The sequence below is a fragment of the Salvelinus fontinalis genome, chromosome 7 (assembly GCF_029448725.1).
Source record: "Salvelinus fontinalis isolate EN_2023a chromosome 7, ASM2944872v1, whole genome shotgun sequence".
Classification (NCBI taxonomy): domain Eukaryota; kingdom Metazoa; phylum Chordata; class Actinopteri; order Salmoniformes; family Salmonidae; genus Salvelinus; species Salvelinus fontinalis.
The window spans coordinates 8,097,940-8,119,163 of NC_074671.1; the positions used below are offsets into that span (position 1 = coordinate 8,097,940).

The 21,224-nt window shown below is 44.5% G+C and overlaps 1 protein-coding gene across 1 annotated transcript in view; it reads right to left on the bottom strand.

The window, feature by feature from the left end:
• The window catches only part of LOC129858884 (collagen alpha-1(XI) chain-like), a 269,909-nt gene that overhangs the window by 137,266 nt on the left and 111,419 nt on the right, over nt 1-21,224 (bottom strand). The window contains 2 exon segments of the mRNA XM_055928121.1: nt 15,934-15,987; nt 17,120-17,164. Of these exon segments, the coding sequence (XP_055784096.1) occupies nt 15,934-15,987; nt 17,120-17,164 (99 nt within the window).

Sequence of the window (21,224 nt, forward strand, 5' to 3'; positions counted from 1 at the left end):
ATGGTGGTTTGTAGATGAAGGGAGACATGTTGGATGGTGGTTTGTAGATGGAGGGAGACATGTTTGTTTGTAGATGGAGGGAGACATGTTGGTTTGTAGATGAAGGGAGATATGTTGGATGGTGGTTTGTAGATGGAGGGAGACATGTTGGTTTGTAGATGAAGGGAGACATGTTGGATGGTGGTTTGTAGATGGAGGGAGACATGTTGGTTTGTAGATGAAGGGAGACATGTTGGATGGTGGTTTGTAGATGGAGGGAGACATGTTGGTTTGTAGATGGAGGGAGACATGTTGGTTTGTAGATGGAGGGAGACATGTTGGTTTGTAGATGAAGGGAGACATGTTGGATGGTGGTTTGTAGATGAAGGGAGACATGTTGGATGGTGGTTTGTAGTTGAAGGGAGACATGTTGGATGGTGGTTTGTAGTTGAAGGGAGACATGTTGGATGGTGGTTTGTAGATGAAGGGAGACATGTTGGATGGTGGTTTGTAGATGAAGGGAGACATGTTGGATGGTGGTTTGTAGATGAAGGGAGACATGTTGGATGGTGGTTTGTAGTTGAAGGGAGACATGTTGGATGGTGGTTTGTAGTTGAAGGGAGACATGTTGGATGGTGGTTTGTAGGTGAAGGCAGACATGTTGGTTTGTAGATGAAGGGAGACATGTTGGATGGTGGTTTGTAGATGGAGGGAGACATGTTGGTTTGTAGATGGAGGGAGACATGTTGGTTTGTAGATGGAGGGAGACATGTTGGTTTGTAGATGAAGGGAGACATGTTGGATGGTGGTTTGTAGATGAAGGGAGACATGTTGGATGGTGGTTTGTAGATGAAGGGAGACATGTTGGATGGTGGTTTGTAGTTGAAGGGAGACATGTTGGTTTGTAGATGAAGGGAGACATGTTGGATGGTGGTTTGTAGATGAAGGGAGACATGTTGGATGGTGGTTTGTAGGTGAAGGGAGACATGTTGGATGGTGGTTTGTAGTTGAAGGGAGACATGTTGGATGGTGGTTTGTAGTTGAAGGGAGACATGTTGGATGGTGGTTTGTAGTTGAAGGGAGACATGTTGGATGGTGGTTTGTAGTTGAAGGGAGACATGTTGGATGGTGGTTTGTAGTTGAAGGGAGACATGTTGGATGTTGGTTTGTAGTTGAAGGGAGACATGTTGGATGGTGGTTTGTAGTTGAAGGGAGACATGTTGGATGGTGGTTTGTAGATGAAGGGAGACATGTTGGATGGTGGTTTGTAGATGAAGGGAGACATGTTGGATGGTGGTTTGTAGATGAAGGGAGACATGTTGGATGGTGGTTTGTAGATGAAGGGAGACATGTTGGATGGTGGTTTGTAGTTGAAGGGAGACATGTTGGTTTGTAGATGAAGGGAGACATGTTGGATGGTGGTTTGTAGATGAAGGGAGACATGTTGGATGGTGGTTTGTAGATGAAGGGAGACATGTTGGATGGTGGTTTGTAGATGAAGGGAGACATGTTGGATGGTGGTTTGTAGTTGAAGGGAGACATGTTGGATGTTGGTTTGTAGTTGAAGGGAGACATGTTGGATGGTGGTTTGTAGTTGAAGGGAGACATGTTGGATGGTGGTTTGTAGATGAAGGGAGACATGTTGGATGGTGGTTTGTAGATGAAGGGAGACATGTTGGATGGTGGTTTGTAGATGAAGGGAGACATGTTGGATGGTGGTTTGTAGATGGAGGGAGACATGTTGGATGGTGGTTTGTAGTTGAAGGGAGACATGTTGGATGGTGGTTTGTAGTTGAAGGGAGACATGTTGGATGGTGGTTTGTAGTTGAAGGGAGACATGTTGGATGGTGGTTTGTAGATGAAGGGAGACATGTTGGATGGTGGTTTGTAGATGAAGGGAGACATGTTGGATGGTGGTTTGTAGTTGAAGGGAGACATGTTGGTTTGTAGATGAAGGGAGACATGTTGGATGGTGGTTTGTAGATGAAGGGAGACATGTTGGATGGTGGTTTGTAGATGAAGGGAGACATGTTGGATGGTGGTTTGTAGATGAAGGGAGACATGTTGGATGGTGGTTTGTAGATGAAGGGAGACATGTTGGATGGTGGTTTGTAGATGGAGCGAGACATGTTTGTTTGTAGATGGAGGGAGACATGTTGGTTTGTAGATGAAGGGAGATATGTTGGATGGTGGTTTGTAGATGGAGGGAGACATGTTGGTTTGTAGATGAAGGGAGACATGTTGGATGGTGGTTTGTAGATGGAGGGAGACATGTTGGTTTGTAGATGAAGGGAGACATGTTGGATGGTGGTTTGTAGATGGAGGGAGACATGTTGGTTTGTAGATGGAGGGAGACATGTTGGTTTGTAGATGGAGGGAGACATGTTGGTTTGTAGATGAAGGGAGACATGTTGGATGGTGGTTTGTAGATGAAGGGAGACATGTTGGATGGTGGTTTGTAGTTGAAGGGAGACATGTTGGATGGTGGTTTGTAGTTGAAGGGAGACATGTTGGATGGTGGTTTGTAGATGAAGGGAGACATGTTGGATGGTGGTTTGTAGATGAAGGGAGACATGTTGGATGGTGGTTTGTAGATGAAGGGAGACATGTTGGATGGTGGTTTGTAGTTGAAGGGAGACATGTTGGATGGTGGTTTGTAGTTGAAGGGAGACATGTTGGATGGTGGTTTGTAGGTGAAGGCAGACATGTTGGTTTGTAGATGAAGGGAGACATGTTGGATGGTGGTTTGTAGATGAAGGGAGACATGTTGGATGGTGGTTTGTAGTTGAAGGGAGACATGTTGGATGGTGGTTTGTAGGTGAAGGGAGACATGTTGGATGGTGGTTTGTAGTTGAAGGGAGACATGTTGGATGGTGGTTTGTAGATGAAGGGAGACATGTTGGTTTGTAGATGAAGGGAGACATGTTGGATGGTGGTTTGTAGATGAAGGGAGACATGTTGGATGGTGGTTTGTAGTTGAAGGGAGACATGTTGGATGGTGGTTTGTAGTTGAAGGGAGACATGTTGGATGGTGGTTTGTAGTTGAAGGGAGACATGTTGGATGGTGGTTTGTAGTTGAAGGGAGACATGTTGGATGGTGGTTTGTAGATGAAGGGAGACATGTTGGTTTGTAGATGAAGGGAGACATGTTGGATGGTGGTTTGTAGATGAAGGGAGACATGTTGGATGGTGGTTTGTAGATGAAGGGAGACATGTTGGATGGTGGTTTGTAGTTGAAGGGAGACATGTTGGATGGTGGTTTGTAGTTGAAGGGAGACATGTTGGATGGTGGTTTGTAGATGGAGGGAGACATGTTGGATGGTGGTTTGTAGTTGAAGGGAGACATGTTGGATGGTGGTTTGTAGTTGAAGGGAGACATGTTGGATGGTGGTTTGTAGTTGAAGGGAGACATGTTGGATGGTGGTTTGTAGATGAAGGGAGACATGTTGGATGGTGGTTTGTAGATGAAGGGAGACATGTTGGATGGTGGTTTGTAGTTGAAGGGAGACATGTTGGTTTGTAGATGAAGGGAGACATGTTGGATGGTGGTTTGTAGATGAAGGGAGACATGTTGGATGGTGGTTTGTAGATGAAGGGAGACATGTTGGATGGTGGTTTGTAGATGAAGGGAGACATGTTGGATGGTGGTTTGTAGATGAAGGGAGACATGTTGGTTTGTAGATGAAGGGAGACATGTTGGATGGTGGTTTGTAGGTGAAGGGAGACATGTTGGTTTGTAGATGAAGGGAGACATGTTGGATGGTGGTTTGTAGATGAAGGGAGACATGTTGGATGGTGGTTTGTAGTTGAAGGGAGACATGTTGGTTTGTAGATGAAGGGAGACATGTTGGATGGTGGTTTGTAGATGAAGGGAGACATGTTGGATGGTGGTTTGTAGATGAAGGGAGACATGTTGGATGGTGGTTTGTAGTTGAAGGGAGACATGTTGGTTTGTAGATGATGGGAGACATGTTGGATGGTGGTTTGTAGATGAAGGGAGACATGTTGGATGGTGGTTTGTAGTTGAAGGGAGACATGTTGGTTTGTAGTTGAAGGGAGACATGTTGGATGGTGGTTTGTAGTTGAAGGGAGACATGTTGGATGGTGGTTTGTAGTTGAAGGGAGACATGTTGGTTTGTAGATGAAGGGAGACATGTTGGATGGTGGTTTGTAGTTGAAGGGAGATATGTTGGATGGTGGTTTGTAGTTGAAGGGAGACATGTTGGATGGTGGTTTGTAGATGAAGGGAGACATGTTGGTTTGTAGATGAAGGGAGACATGTTGGTTTGTAGATGAAGGGAGACATGTTGGATGGTGGTTTGTAGATGAAGGGAGACATGTTGGATGGTGGTTTGTAGATGAAGGGAGACATGTTGGTTTGTAGATGAAGGGAGACATGTTGGATGGTGGTTTGTAGATGAAGGGAGACATGTTGGATGGTGGTTTGTAGATGAAGGGAGACATGTTGGTTTGTAGATGAAGGGAGACATGTTGGTTTGTAGATGAAGGGAGACATGTTGGATGGTGGTTTGTAGATGAAGGGAGACATGTTGGATGGTGGTTTGTATTTGAAGGGAGACATGTTGGATGGTGGTTTGTAGATGAAGGGAGACATGTTGGATGGTGGTTTGTAGATGAAGGGAGACATGTTGGTTTGTAGATGAAGGGAGACATGTTGGATGGTTGTTTGTAGATGAAGGGAGACATGTTGGTTTGTAGATGAAGGGAGACATGTTGGTTTGTAGATGAAGGGAGACATGTTGGATGGTGGTTTGTAGTTGAAGGGAGACATGTTGGATGGTGGTTTGTAGTTGAAGGGAGACATGTTGGATGGTGGTTTGTAGATGAAGGGAGACATGTTGGATGGTGGTTTGTAGATGAAGGGAGACATGTTGGATGGTGGTTTGTAGATGAAGGGAGACATGTTGGTTTGTAGATGGAGGGAGACATGTTGGATGGTGGTTTGTAGATGAAGGGAGACATGTTGGTTTGTAGTTGAACGCAGACATGTTGGTTTGTAGATGAAGGGAGACATGTTGGTTTGTAGATGGAGGGAGACATGTTGGTTTGTAGATGGAGGGAGACATGTTGGATGGTGGTTTGTAGATGAAGGGAGACATGTTGGTTTGTAGATGGAGGGAGACATGTTGGTTTGTAGATGGAGGGAGACATGTTGGATGGTGGTTTGTAGATGAAGGGAGACATGTTGGATGGTGGTTTGTAGATGAAGGGAGACATGTTGGATGGTGGTTTGTAGATGAAGGGAGACATGTTGGATGGTGGTTTGTAGTTGAAGGGAGACATGTTGGATGGTGGTTTGTAGATGAAGGGAGACATGTTGGAAGGTGGTTTGTAGATGAAGGGAGACATGTTGGATGGTGGTTTGTAGTTGAAGGGAGACATGTTGGTTTGTAGTTGAAGGGAGACATGTTGGATGGTGGTTTGTAGTTGAAGGGAGACATGTTGGATGGTGGTTTGTAGTTGAAGGGAGACATGTTGGTTTGTAGATGAAGGGAGACATGTTGGATGGTGGTTTGTAGTTGAAGGGAGATATGTTGGATGGTGGCTTGTAGTTGAAGGGAGACATGTTGGATGGTGGTTTGTAGATGAAGGGAGACATGTTGGTTTGTAGATGAAGGGAGACATGTTGGTTTGTAGATGAAGGGAGACATGTTGGATGGTGGTTTGTAGATGAAGGGAGACATGTTGGATGGTGGTTTGTAGATGAAGGGAGACATGTTGGTTTGTAGATGAAGGGAGACATGTTGGATGGTGGTTTGTAGATGAAGGGAGACATGTTGGATGGTGGTTTGTAGATGAAGGGAGACATGTTGGTTTGTAGATGAAGGGAGACATGTTGGTTTGTAGATGAAGGGAGACATGTTGGATGGTGGTTTGTAGATGAAGGGAGACATGTTGGATGGTGGTTTGTATTTGAAGGGAGACATGTTGGATGGTGGTTTGTAGATGAAGGGAGACATGTTGGATGGTGGTTTGTAGATGAAGGGAGACATGTTGGTTTGTAGATGAAGGGAGACATGTTGGATGGTTGTTTGTAGATGAAGGGAGACATGTTGGTTTGTAGATGAAGGGAGACATGTTGGTTTGTAGATGAAGGGAGACATGTTGGATGGTGGTTTGTAGTTGAAGGGAGACATGTTGGATGGTGGTTTGTAGTTGAAGGGAGACATGTTGGATGGTGGTTTGTAGTTGAAGGGAGACATGTTGGATGGTGGTTTGTAGTTGAAGGGAGACATGTTGGATGGTGGTTTGTAGATGAAGGGAGACATGTTGGTTTGTAGTTGAAGGGAGACATGTTGGATGGTGGTTTGTAGTTGAAGGGAGACATGTTGGATGGTGGTTTGTAGGTGAAGGGAGACATGTTGGTTTGTAGATGAAGGGAGACATGTTGGATGGTGGTTTGTAGTTGAAGGGAGACATGTTGGATGGTGGTTTGTAGTTGAAGGGAGACATGTTGGATGGTGGTTTGTAGATGGAGGGAGACATGTTGGATGGTGGTTTGTAGTTGAAGGGAGACATGTTGGATGGTGGTTTGTAGTTGAAGGGAGACATGTTGGATGGTGGTTTGTAGTTGAAGGGAGACATGTTGGATGGTGGTTTGTAGATGAAGGGAGACATGTTGGATGGTGGTTTGTAGATGAAGGGAGACATGTTGGATGGTGGTTTGTAGTTGAAGGGAGACATGTTGGTTTGTAGATGAAGGGAGACATGTTGGATGGTGGTTTGTAGATGAAGGGAGACATGTTGGATGGTGGTTTGTAGATGAAGGGAGACATGTTGGATGGTGGTTTGTAGATGAAGGGAGACATGTTGGATGGTGGTTTGTAGATGAAGGGAGACATGTTGGTTTGTAGATGAAGGGAGACATGTTGGATGGTGGTTTGTAGGTGAAGGGAGACATGTTGGTTTGTAGATGAAGGGAGACATGTTGGATGGTGGTTTGTAGATGAAGGGAGACATGTTGGATGGTGGTTTGTAGTTGAAGGGAGACATGTTGGTTTGTAGATGAAGGGAGACATGTTGGATGGTGGTTTGTAGATGAAGGGAGACATGTTGGATGGTGGTTTGTAGATGAAGGGAGACATGTTGGATGGTGGTTTGTAGTTGAAGGGAGACATGTTGGTTTGTAGATGATGGGAGACATGTTGGATGGTGGTTTGTAGATGAAGGGAGACATGTTGGATGGTGGTTTGTAGTTGAAGGGAGACATGTTGGTTTGTAGTTGAAGGGAGACATGTTGGATGGTGGTTTGTAGTTGAAGGGAGACATGTTGGATGGTGGTTTGTAGTTGAAGGGAGACATGTTGGTTTGTAGATGAAGGGAGACATGTTGGATGGTGGTTTGTAGTTGAAGGGAGATATGTTGGATGGTGGTTTGTAGTTGAAGGGAGACATGTTGGATGGTGGTTTGTAGATGAAGGGAGACATGTTGGTTTGTAGATGAAGGGAGACATGTTGGTTTGTAGATGAAGGGAGACATGTTGGATGGTGGTTTGTAGATGAAGGGAGACATGTTGGATGGTGGTTTGTAGATGAAGGGAGACATGTTGGTTTGTAGATGAAGGGAGACATGTTGGATGGTGGTTTGTAGATGAAGGGAGACATGTTGGATGGTGGTTTGTAGATGAAGGGAGACATGTTGGTTTGTAGATGAAGGGAGACATGTTGGTTTGTAGATGAAGGGAGACATGTTGGATGGTGGTTTGTAGATGAAGGGAGACATGTTGGATGGTGGTTTGTATTTGAAGGGAGACATGTTGGATGGTGGTTTGTAGATGAAGGGAGACATGTTGGATGGTGGTTTGTAGATGAAGGGAGACATGTTGGTTTGTAGATGAAGGGAGACATGTTGGATGGTTGTTTGTAGATGAAGGGAGACATGTTGGTTTGTAGATGAAGGGAGACATGTTGGTTTGTAGATGAAGGGAGACATGTTGGATGGTGGTTTGTAGTTGAAGGGAGACATGTTGGATGGTGGTTTGTAGTTGAAGGGAGACATGTTGGATGGTGGTTTGTAGATGAAGGGAGACATGTTGGATGGTGGTTTGTAGATGAAGGGAGACATGTTGGATGGTGGTTTGTAGATGAAGGGAGACATGTTGGTTTGTAGATGGAGGGAGACATGTTGGATGGTGGTTTGTAGATGAAGGGAGACATGTTGGTTTGTAGTTGAACGCAGACATGTTGGTTTGTAGATGAAGGGAGACATGTTGGTTTGTAGATGGAGGGAGACATGTTGGTTTGTAGATGGAGGGAGACATGTTGGATGGTGGTTTGTAGATGAAGGGAGACATGTTGGTTTGTAGATGGAGGGAGACATGTTGGTTTGTAGATGGAGGGAGACATGTTGGATGGTGGTTTGTAGATGAAGGGAGACATGTTGGATGGTGGTTTGTAGATGAAGGGAGACATGTTGGATGGTGGTTTGTAGATGAAGGGAGACATGTTGGATGGTGGTTTGTAGTTGAAGGGAGACATGTTGGATGGTGGTTTGTAGATGAAGGGAGACATGTTGGATGGTGGTTTGTAGATGAAGGGAGACATGTTGGAAGGTGGTTTGTAGATGAAGGGAGACATGTTGGATGGTGGTTTGTAGTTGAAGGGAGACATGTTGGTTTGTAGTTGAAGGGAGACATGTTGGATGGTGGTTTGTAGTTGAAGGGAGACATGTTGGATGGTGGTTTGTAGTTGAAGGGAGACATGTTGGTTTGTAGATGAAGGGAGACATGTTGGATGGTGGTTTGTAGTTGAAGGGAGATATGTTGGATGGTGGCTTGTAGTTGAAGGGAGACATGTTGGATGGTGGTTTGTAGATGAAGGGAGACATGTTGGTTTGTAGATGAAGGGAGACATGTTGGTTTGTAGATGAAGGGAGACATGTTGGATGGTGGTTTGTAGATGAAGGGAGACATGTTGGATGGTGGTTTGTAGATGAAGGGAGACATGTTGGTTTGTAGATGAAGGGAGACATGTTGGATGGTGGTTTGTAGATGAAGGGAGACATGTTGGTTTGTAGATGAAGGGAGACATGTTGGATGGTGGTTTGTAGATGAAGGGAGACATGTTGGATGGTGGTTTGTAGATGAAGGGAGACATGTTGGTTTGTAGATGAAGGGAGACATGTTGGTTTGTAGATGAAGGGAGACATGTTGGATGGTGGTTTGTAGATGAAGGGAGACATGTTGGATGGTGGTTTGTATTTGAAGGGAGACATGTTGGATGGTGGTTTGTAGATGAAGGGAGACATGTTGGATGGTGGTTTGTAGATGAAGGGAGACATGTTGGTTTGTAGATGAAGGGAGACATGTTGGATGGTTGTTTGTAGATGAAGGGAGACATGTTGGTTTGTAGATGAAGGGAGACATGTTGGTTTGTAGATGAAGGGAGACATGTTGGATGGTGGTTTGTAGTTGAAGGGAGACATGTTGGATGGTGGTTTGTAGTTGAAGGGAGACATGTTGGATGGTGGTTTGTAGATGAAGGGAGACATGTTGGATGGTGGTTTGTAGATGAAGGGAGACATGTTGGATGGTGGTTTGTAGATGAAGGGAGACATGTTGGTTTGTAGATGGAGGGAGACATGTTGGATGGTGGTTTGTAGATGAAGGGAGACATGTTGGTTTGTAGTTGAACGCAGACATGTTGGTTTGTAGATGAAGGGAGACATGTTGGTTTGTAGATGGAGGGAGACATGTTGGTTTGTAGATGGAGGGAGACATGTTGGATGGTGGTTTGTAGATGAAGGGAGACATGTTGGTTTGTAGATGGAGGGAGACATGTTGGTTTGTAGATGGAGGGAGACATGTTGGATGGTGGTTTGTAGATGAAGGGAGACATGTTGGATGGTGGTTTGTAGATGAAGGGAGACATGTTGGATGGTGGTTTGTAGATGAAGGGAGACATGTTGGATGGTGGTTTGTAGTTGAAGGGAGACATGTTGGATGGTGGTTTGTAGATGAAGGGAGACATGTTGGATGGTGGTTTGTAGATGAAGGGAGACATGTTGGAAGGTGGTTTGTAGATGAAGGGAGACATGTTGGATGGTGGTTTGTAGTTGAAGGGAGACATGTTGGTTTGTAGTTGAAGGGAGACATGTTGGATGGTGGTTTGTAGTTGAAGGGAGACATGTTGGATGGTGGTTTGTAGTTGAAGGGAGACATGTTGGTTTGTAGATGAAGGGAGACATGTTGGATGGTGGTTTGTAGTTGAAGGGAGATATGTTGGATGGTGGCTTGTAGTTGAAGGGAGACATGTTGGATGGTGGTTTGTAGATGAAGGGAGACATGTTGGTTTGTAGATGAAGGGAGACATGTTGGTTTGTAGATGAAGGGAGACATGTTGGATGGTGGTTTGTAGATGAAGGGAGACATGTTGGATGGTGGTTTGTAGATGAAGGGAGACATGTTGGTTTGTAGATGAAGGGAGACATGTTGGATGGTGGTTTGTAGATGAAGGGAGACATGTTGGATGGTGGTTTGTAGATGAAGGGAGACATGTTGGTTTGTAGATGAAGGGAGACATGTTGGTTTGTAGATGAAGGGAGACATGTTGGATGGTGGTTTGTAGATGAAGGGAGACATGTTGGATGGTGGTTTGTATTTGAAGGGAGACATGTTGGATGGTGGTTTGTAGATGAAGGGAGACATGTTGGATGGTGGTTTGTAGATGAAGGGAGACATGTTGGTTTGTAGATGAAGGGAGACATGTTGGATGGTTGTTTGTAGATGAAGGGAGACATGTTGGTTTGTAGATGAAGGGAGACATGTTGGTTTGTAGATGAAGGGAGACATGTTGGATGGTGGTTTGTAGTTGAAGGGAGACATGTTGGATGGTGGTTTGTAGTTGAAGGGAGACATGTTGGATGGTGGTTTGTAGATGAAGGGAGACATGTTGGATGGTGGTTTGTAGATGAAGGGAGACATGTTGGATGGTGGTTTGTAGATGAAGGGAGACATGTTGGTTTGTAGATGGAGGGAGACATGTTGGATGGTGGTTTGTAGATGAAGGGAGACATGTTGGTTTGTAGTTGAACGCAGACATGTTGGTTTGTAGATGAAGGGAGACATGTTGGTTTGTAGATGGAGGGAGACATGTTGGTTTGTAGTTGAAGGGAGACATGTTGGATGGTGGTTTGTAGTTGAAGGGAGACATGTTGGATGGTGGTTTGTAGTTGAAGGGAGACATGTTGGTTTGTAGATGAAGGGAGACATGTTGGATGGTGGTTTGTAGTTGAAGGGAGATATGTTGGATGGTGGCTTGTAGTTGAAGGGAGACATGTTGGATGGTGGTTTGTAGATGAAGGGAGACATGTTGGTTTGTAGATGAAGGGAGACATGTTGGTTTGTAGATGAAGGGAGACATGTTGGATGGTGGTTTGTAGATGAAGGGAGACATGTTGGATGGTGGTTTGTAGATGAAGGGAGACATGTTGGTTTGTAGATGAAGGGAGACATGTTGGATGGTGGTTTGTAGATGAAGGGAGACATGTTGGATGGTGGTTTGTAGATGAAGGGAGACATGTTGGTTTGTAGATGAAGGGAGACATGTTGGTTTGTAGATGAAGGGAGACATGTTGGATGGTGGTTTGTAGATGAAGGGAGACATGTTGGATGGTGGTTTGTATTTGAAGGGAGACATGTTGGATGGTGGTTTGTAGATGAAGGGAGACATGTTGGATGGTGGTTTGTAGATGAAGGGAGACATGTTGGTTTGTAGATGAAGGGAGACATGTTGGATGGTTGTTTGTAGATGAAGGGAGACATGTTGGTTTGTAGATGAAGGGAGACATGTTGGTTTGTAGATGAAGGGAGACATGTTGGATGGTGGTTTGTAGTTGAAGGGAGACATGTTGGATGGTGGTTTGTAGTTGAAGGGAGACATGTTGGATGGTGGTTTGTAGATGAAGGGAGACATGTTGGATGGTGGTTTGTAGATGAAGGGAGACATGTTGGATGGTGGTTTGTAGATGAAGGGAGACATGTTGGTTTGTAGATGGAGGGAGACATGTTGGATGGTGGTTTGTAGATGAAGGGAGACATGTTGGTTTGTAGTTGAACGCAGACATGTTGGTTTGTAGATGAAGGGAGACATGTTGGTTTGTAGATGGAGGGAGACATGTTGGTTTGTAGATGGAGGGAGACATGTTGGATGGTGGTTTGTAGATGAAGGGAGACATGTTGGTTTGTAGATGGAGGGAGACATGTTGGTTTGTAGATGGAGGGAGACATGTTGGATGGTGGTTTGTAGATGAAGGGAGACATGTTGGATGGTGGTTTGTAGATGAAGGGAGACATGTTGGATGGTGGTTTGTAGATGAAGGGAGACATGTTGGATGGTGGTTTGTAGTTGAAGGGAGACATGTTGGATGGTGGTTTGTAGATGAAGGGAGACATGTTGGATGGTGGTTTGTAGATGAAGGGAGACATGTTGGATGGTGGTTTGTAGATGAAGGGAGACATGTTGGAAGGTGGTTTGTAGATGAAGGGAGACATGCTGGATGGTGGTTTGTAGATGAAGGGAGACATGTTGGATGGTGGTTTGTAGATGAAGGGAGACATGTTGGATGGTGGTTTGTAGTTGAAGGGAGACATGTTGGATGGTGGTTTGTAGATGAAGGGAGACATGTTGGATGGTGGTTTGTAGATGAAGGGAGACATGTTGGATGGTGGTTTGTAGATGAAGGGAGACATGTTGGATGGTGGTTTGTAGATGAAGGGAGACATGTTGGATGGTGGTTTGTAGATGAAGGGAGACATGTTGGATGGTGGTTTGTAGATGAAGGGAGACATGTTGGATGGTGGTTTGTAGATGAAGGGAGACATGTTGGATGGTGGTTTGTAGATGAAGGGAGACATGTTGGATGGTGGTTTGTAGTTGAAGGGAGACATGTTGGATGGTGGTTTGTAGTTGAAGGGAGACATGTTGGATGGTGGTTTGTAGTTGAAGGGAGACATGTTGGATGGTGGTTTGTAGTTGAAGGGAGACATGTTGGATGGTGGTTTGTAGTTGAAGGGAGACATGTTGGATGGTGGTTTGTAGATGAAGGGAGACATGTTGGATGGTGGTTTGTAGTTGAAGGGAGACATGTTGGATGGTGGTTTGTAGGTGAAGGGAGACATGTTGGATGGTGGTTTGTAGTTGAAGGGAGACATGTTGGATGGTGGTTTGTAGTTGAAGGGAGATAAACTACAGTGTGTACTGGTGGGTTGTCCTCTATAAACTACAGTGTGTACTGTTGGGTTGTCCTCTATAAACTACAGTGTGTACTGGTGGGTTGTCCTCTATAAACTACAGTGTGTACTGGTGGTTGTCCTCTATAAACTACAGTGTGACTGGTGGTTGTCCTCTATAAACTACAGTGTGTACTGTTGGGTTGTCCTCTATAAACTACAGTGTGACTGGTGGGTTGTCCTCTATAAACTACAGTGTGTACTGTTGGGTTGTCCTCTATAAACTACAGTGTGTACTGGTGGGTTGTCCTCTATAAACTACAGTGTGTACTGTTGGGTTGTCCTCTATAAACTACAGTGTGTACTGGTGGGTTGTCCTCTATAAACTACAGTGTGTACTGGTGGGTTGTCCTCTATAAACTACAGTGTGTACTGTTGGGTTGTCCTCTATAAACTACAGTGTGAACTGTTGGGTTGTCCTCTATAAACTACAGTGTGTACTGTTGGGTTGTCCTCTATAAACTACAGTGTGTACTGTTGGGTTGTCCTCTATAAACTACAGTGTGAACTGGTGGTTGTCCTCTATAAACTACAGTGTGAACTGGTGGTTGTCCTCTATAAACTACAGTGTGTACTGGTGGGTTGTCCTCTATAAACTACAGTGTGTACTGTTGGGTTGTCCTCTATAAACTACAGTGTGAACTGGTGGTTGTCCTCTATAAACTACAGTGTGAACTGGTGGTTGTCCTCTATAAACTACAGTGTGAACTGGTGGTTGTCCTCTATAAACTACAGTATGTACTGGTGGTTGTCCTCTATAAACTACAGTGTGTACTGTTGGGTTGTCCTCTATAAACTACAGTGTGTACTGTTGGGTTGTCCTCTATAAACTACAGTGTGAACTGGTGGTTGTCCTCTATAAACTACAGTGTGAACTGGTGGTTGTCCTCTATAAACTACAGTGTGAACTGGTGGTTGTCCTCTATAAACTACAGTGTGAACTGGTGGGTTGTCCTCTATAAACTACAGTGTGAACTGGTGGTTGTCCTCTATAAACTACAGTGTGAACTGGTGGTTGTCCTCTATAAACTACAGTGTGTACTGGTGGGTTGTCCTCTATAAACTACAGTGTGTACTGTTGGGTTGTCCTCTATAAACTACAGTGTGAACTGGTGGTTGTCCTCTATAAACTACAGTGTGAACTGGTGGTTGTCCTCTATAAACTACAGTGTGAACTGGTGGTTGTCCTCTATAAACTACAGTATGTACTGGTGGTTGTCCTCTATAAACTACAGTGTGTACTGTTGGGTTGTCCTCTATAAACTACAGTGTGTACTGTTGGGTTGTCCTCTATAAACTACAGTGTGAACTGGTGGTTGTCCTCTATAAACTACAGTGTGAACTGGTGGTTGTCCTCTATAAACTACAGTGTGAACTGGTGGTTGTCCTCTATAAACTACAGTGTGAACTGGTGGGTTGTCCTCTATAAACTACAGTGTGTACTGTTGGGTTGTCCTCCATAAACTACAGTGTGTACTGTTGGGTTGTCCTCTATAAACTACAGTGTGTACTGTTGGGTTGTCCTCTATAAACTACAGTGTGTACTGTTGGGTTGTCCTCTATAAACTACAGTGTGTACTGTTGGGTTGTCCTCTATAAACTACAGTGTGTACTGGTGGGTGTCCTCTATAAACTACAGTGTGTACTGGTGGGTGTCCTCTATAAACTACAGTATGTACTGGTGGGTGTCCTCTATAAACTACAGTATGTACTGGTGGGTTGTCCTCTATAAACTACAGTGTGTACTGTTGGGTTGTCCTCTATAAACTACAGTGTGAACTGGTGGTTGTCCTCTATAAACTACAGTGTGAACTGGTGGTTGTCCTCTATAAACTACAGTGTGTACTGGTGGGTTGTCCTCTATAAACTACAGTGTGTACTGTTGGGTTGTCCTCTATAAACTACAGTGTGAACTGGTGGTTGTCCTCTATAAACTACAGTGTGAACTGGTGGTTGTCCTCTATAAACTACAGTGTGAACTGGTGGTTGTCCTCTATAAACTACAGTATGTACTGGTGGTTGTCCTCTATAAACTACAGTGTGTACTGTTGGGTTGTCCTCTATAAACTACAGTGTGTACTGTTGGGTTGTCCTCTATAAACTACAGTGTGAACTGGTGGTTGTCCTCTATAAACTACAGTGTGAACTGGTGGTTGTCCTCTATAAACTACAGTGTGAACTGGTGGTTGTCCTCTATAAACTACAGTGTGAACTGGTGGGTTGTCCTCTATAAACTACAGTGTGTACTGTTGGGTTGTCCTCCATAAACTACAGTGTGTACTGTTGGGTTGTCCTCTATAAACTACAGTGTGTACTGTTGGGTTGGCCTCTATAAACTACAGTGTGTACTGTTGGGTTGTCCTCTATAAACTACAGTGTGTACTGTTGGGTTGTCCTCTATAAACTACAGTGTGTACTGGTGGGTGTCCTCTATAAACTACAGTGTGTACTGGTGGGTGTCCTCTATAAACTACAGTATGTACTGGTGGGTGTCCTCTATAAACTACAGTATGTACTGGTGGGTTGTCCTCTATAAACTACAGTGTGTACTGGTTGGTTGTCCTCTATAAACTACAGTGTGTACTGGTGGTTGTCCTCTATAAACTACAGTGTGAACTGGTGGGTTGTCCTCTATAAACTACAGTGTGTACTGGTTGGTTGTCTGAATCAACAGTGTGAGACAGAGTTAACAGAAGATCACGTACAGGAGGCCCATCTGATCCAGGTAATCCGGCCAACCCCGATCTGCCGTGAGGCCCCTGTACACAGAGACACATAGAAACACTGATTGGTCAAAGGTCAAAATAACACTGTACTTTAACAATGTATCTGCTGACCTCAGGTCTGTTTCTGGGACAACTGAGATCACCTTGGAGAAAAACTATCTGAGAATAAGAAAAAAAATTATGTTCCAAAGGAGGTACTAGGTCCTCCGAGGAGATTCTAGGACCTCAGAGGAGATACAGTACTAGGTCCTCAGATGTACTACATCCTCAGAGGAGGTACTAAGTCATCAGAGGAGGTACTAGGTCATCAGAGGAGGTACTAGGTCATCAGAGGAGGTACTAGGTCCTCAGAGGAGGTACTAGATCCTCAGAGGAGGTACTAGGTCATCAGAGAAGGTACTAGGTCATCAGAGGAGGTACTAGGGCATCAGAGGAGGTACTACGTCTTCAGAGGAGGTACTAGGTATTCAGAGGAGGTACTAGGTCCTCAGAGGAGGTACTAGGTATTCAGAGGAGGTACTAGGTCCTCAGAGGAAGGATTAGGTCTTCAGAGGAGGTACTAGGTCCTCAGAGGAGGTACTAGGTCCTCAGAGGAGATACTAGGTCTTCAGAGGATGTACTAGGTCTTCAGATGAGATACTAGGTCATCAAAGGGGATACTAGGTCCTCAGAGGAGGTACTAGGTCCTCAGAGGAGGTACTAGGTCTTCAGAGAACATACTAGGTCCTCAGGGGAGATACTAGGTCCTCAGAGGAAGGATTAGGTCTTCAGAGGAGGTACTAGGTCCTCAGAGGAGGTACTAGATCCTCAGAGGAGGTACTAGATCCTCAGAGGAGGTACTAGGTCCTCAGAGGAGATACTAGGTCCTCAGAGGAGATACTAGGTCCTCAGAGGAAGGACTAGGTCTTCAGAGGAGATACTAGGTCCTCAAAAATTAATTCACTACATATTATACAGTAAGGGGGGTTGACATAACATAAGCAAAACCCTTCCACTACAGTACTATAGTAAACAAGTATTTTCCAGTCTGTGTATTGTGTATTTTAAATCTACATCTAACAGATCAGACATTTTACAATTTGTCTTATGGACCACTAACTTACAAACACAACACTTTCAGGTCAGTTTTGTTGACAGGCAACAGAAGAGCAGAGCTCCAACTTACTCTTTCACCGGGTGGTCCGATTGGACCTTGAGGACCAGGAAGTCCCTGCAGGACAGAAGCAGACAGACAACTTCAAAGTTTGTTGCCATAGCTGCAGCACACACACACACACACACACACACACACACACACACACACACACACACACACACACACACACACACACACACACACACACACACACACACACACACACACACACACACACACACACACACACACAGCTGGGGACATGGAGGGGCATATGGGACTCAGCGGAAGGTACTAACTCACGTGCGGGGGTAAGAATGTTGGGACTGTATTTGTTCTTGAGTGTGTGTGTGTGTGTGTGTGTGCGTGTGTGTGTATTGGTGTGTGTTTGTGTGTGTGTGTGTATTTGTGTTTGTGTGTGTGTGTGTATTTGTGTGTGTGTGTGTGTGTGTGTATGGCAAAGAGAATAATCTGAGGCTGTGCTGGAGCTCGGGGAGCCTGCTGCAGGCACTCCACAGACATGAATGAGATACTTTCAACGCTTTGCTCAACCCCCAGAAACCCCCGCAAAATATTCTAAAATCTCTCTGTTTGTGCCTTCTATAGCTCCAGGGAGAAAGAGGGGGAGACAAAGAGGGGAAGGAAAAGAGGGAAGGGGAAGGGAGGGGGAGAGGAGGATAGAGAAGGAGGAGGAAGAGGAGGTAGAGGAGAGGAGGGGGAGAGGAGAAGGTAGAGGAGGGAAGGAGGGGAGAAGAGGAGGAGGAGGAGGAAGAGGAGGGGAGAGGAGGGAAGGAGGGGAGAAGGGGAGGAGGGGAGGGAAGGGGAGAGGAGGGTGAGAGGAGGAGGAAGAGGAGGGGAGAGGAGGAGGGGAGGAGGGGAGAGGAGGGGAGGAGGAGGGGAGGAGGAGGGAAGAGGAGTAAGAGGAAGAGGAGGGGAGGAGGAGGGGAGGAGGGGAGAGGAGGAGGAGGAGGAGGAGGGGAGGAGGGGAGAGGAGGGGAGAGGAGGAGGAAGAGAGGGGGAGAGGAGGGGAGAGAAGGGGAGAGGAGGAGGAAGAGGAGGTGAGGAGGAGTGGAGAGGAGGGGAGGAGTGGAGAGGAGGGGAGAGGAGGGGAGGAGGAGGGGAGGAGGAGGAAGAGGAGGAGGGGAGGAGGGGAGAGGAGGAGGGGAGGAGGAGGGGAGAGGATGGGAGAGGGAGCAGAAGAGGAAAGAGACATAATTGATGGTGTAAATGATCTTCAAAGTGCAGTATATTTCCATAAGATGTTGACATAACACCTCAGAAATGAGAGTGAGAAAAGTATCTATTTTCAGACATTACACACAAATAAAGACACATTGTTTGTGTGTGTGTGCTGAGTGTCAATAGCAACTTCAACCCTTATCAACAGTATACTCTTGCAAGCTAGTTTAACTATTATTTGTACATTCAAGCTAGTCTTTATTGTAAACATACAGTGCATTAGGAAAGTATTCAGACCCCTTGACTTGTTCTACATTTTCTTACATTACAGCCTTATTCTAAAATGGATGACATTATTTGTTGGTCTCATCAATCTACACACAATACCCCATAATGATAACGCAAAACATGTTTTGATTTCCTTTCGCAAATGTTTAAAAATATTTTTTTAAACGACAAATACCTTATATATAGTAGTATTCAGACCCTTTTCTATGAGAATTGATTTCAGGTGCATCCTGTTTCCATTGATCAGCCTTGAGATGTTTCTACAACTTGATAGGAGTCCACCTGTGGTAAATTCAATAGTTTGGACATGATTTGGAAAGAATCACACCTGTCTATATAAGGTGCAAAATCAAAGCCATGGGGTTGAAGGAATTGTCCGTAGAGCTCCGAGACAGGATTGTGTCGAGCCACAGATCTGGGGAAGGGTACCAAAAATGTCTGCAGCATTGAAGGTCCCCAAGAACACAGTTGCCTCCATCATTCTTAAATGGAAAGTTAAAAGAAGTTAGGAACTATCAAGACTCTTCCTAGTGCTGGCCGCCCGGCCAAACAGAGCAACCGAGGAAGAAGGGCCTTGGTCAGGGAGGTGACCAAGAACCCGATGGTCACTCTGACAGAGCTCTAGAGTTCCTCTGTGGAGATGGAAGAACCTTCCAGAAGGACAACCATCTCTGCAGCACTCCACCAATCAGGCTTTTCTGGTAGAGTAGCCAGACGGAAGCCACTCCTCAATAAAAGGCAGATGTCAACCCGCTTGGAGTTTGCCAAAAGTCACCTAAAGGTGTCTCACCATAAGAAACCAAATTCTCTGGTCTGACGAAAACAAGATTGAACTCTTTGGCCTGAATGCGAAGTGTCACATCTGGAGGAAAACTGGCACCGTCCCTGTGTGAAGCATTGTAGTGGCAGCATAATGTTGTGGGTATGTTCTTCAGCTTAAAACTTCTTAGTGATCCCTTCCCGCTCAAATCCCGGTAACGGGATTGATTTGACAAAATCCAGTGAAATTGTAGCGCGCCAAATTCAAAAACAGAAACACTCATAATAAAAATTCACAAAACATACATGTATAAGACATCAAAATAAAGCTTAACTTCTTGTTAACCAAGCGACCAGTTTTAGATTTCAAAAAAGGCTTTACGGCGAAAGCAGACCATGCAATTATCTGAGGACAGCACCACACATACAAACACGTGAAAATCAGATTTCAACCAGCCAGGTGCGACACAAAACTCAGAAATAACTAGATACCTGCCCTCCAGGACACCTACAGCACCCGATGTAACAGGAAGGCCAAAAAGATCATCAAGGACAACAACCGCCCAAGCCACTGCCTAAATTCAGTATGGTAAATGGAGCGGAGCAGCCATTAAAATAAATTCAAAAAACGAACCAAAATAAATTGTGTGGTAGCCCATAAGGGACTGGCCATCTATCATAATCAGTATTACTATAAAAATAGTAGGGGAAGATCTTCTTTTGGCACTCCAAAATGTCCCAGAAACATCACAATTGGTCCTTTTGTTCGATAAATTCCTTCTTTATATCCCCAAAATGTCAATTTATTTGGTGCGTTTGATTCAGAAAATACACCGGTTCCAACTCGCCCAACATGACTACAAAGTATCTAATAAGTTACCTGGAAACTTGGTCCAAACATTTCAAACAACGTTCCTAATCCAAACTTTCGTAAAACATAAATAATCAATACAATTTAAGATGGGATAAACATGTGTTCAATACCGGACGAAAACAAAGTGAAGCACGTTACAGGTCGTGCGCACCAAAAGACTAGAGTCCACCTGGAGTGACACATGGAAAGAACAGGGCTACATCTTTATTTCTCAAAAGAAAAACATCAATCAATTCTTACTGACATCTAGTGGAAGCCATAGGAACTGCAACCAGATTCATATTAAAAAGGGCTTACCATAGAAAAATAATGGAAAACAGATTGACCTACCCCCCCAAAATTCCCTAGATGGATTGTGCTCGGGGTTTCGCCTGCCAAATCAGTTCTGTTATACTCACAGACATTATTCAAACAGTTTTAGGAACTTCAGAGTGTTGTCTATCCAAATCTACGACGGATATGCATATCCTAGCTTCTGGGCCTGAGTAGCATTGAATGTCCTTCAGTGACCCAGCCAGAGCCCAAGCTTGAACCGGATCTAACATCTTGGTAGAGACCTGAAAATACCTGTGCAGTGATGCTCCCCATCCAAACTGATAGAGCTTGAGAGAATCTCCAGAGAAGAATGGGACAAACTCCCCAAAAACAGATGTGCCAAGCTTGTAGAGTCATACCCAAGAAGAATCAAGACTGTAATCGCTGCCAAAGGTGCTTCAATAAAGCACTAAGTAAAGGGTCTGAATACTTACAGTGTGTTAACGTCATATTTCAGTTTTTTATATTTTATTCATGTGCAAAAAGTTCTAAAAACGTTTAGGTTTTGTAACTATGGGGTATTGTGTGTAGATTGGTGGCTGGAAAAAACAATTGAATACTTTTTAGAACAAACCTGTAACGTAACAAAATGTGGAAAAAGTCAAAGGGTCTGAACACTTACAGAATGGACTGTATATACAGTACCAGTCAAAAGTCTGGACACACCTATTCATTCAAGGGTTTTTCTTTATTTTTACTATTTTCTACCTTGTAGAATAA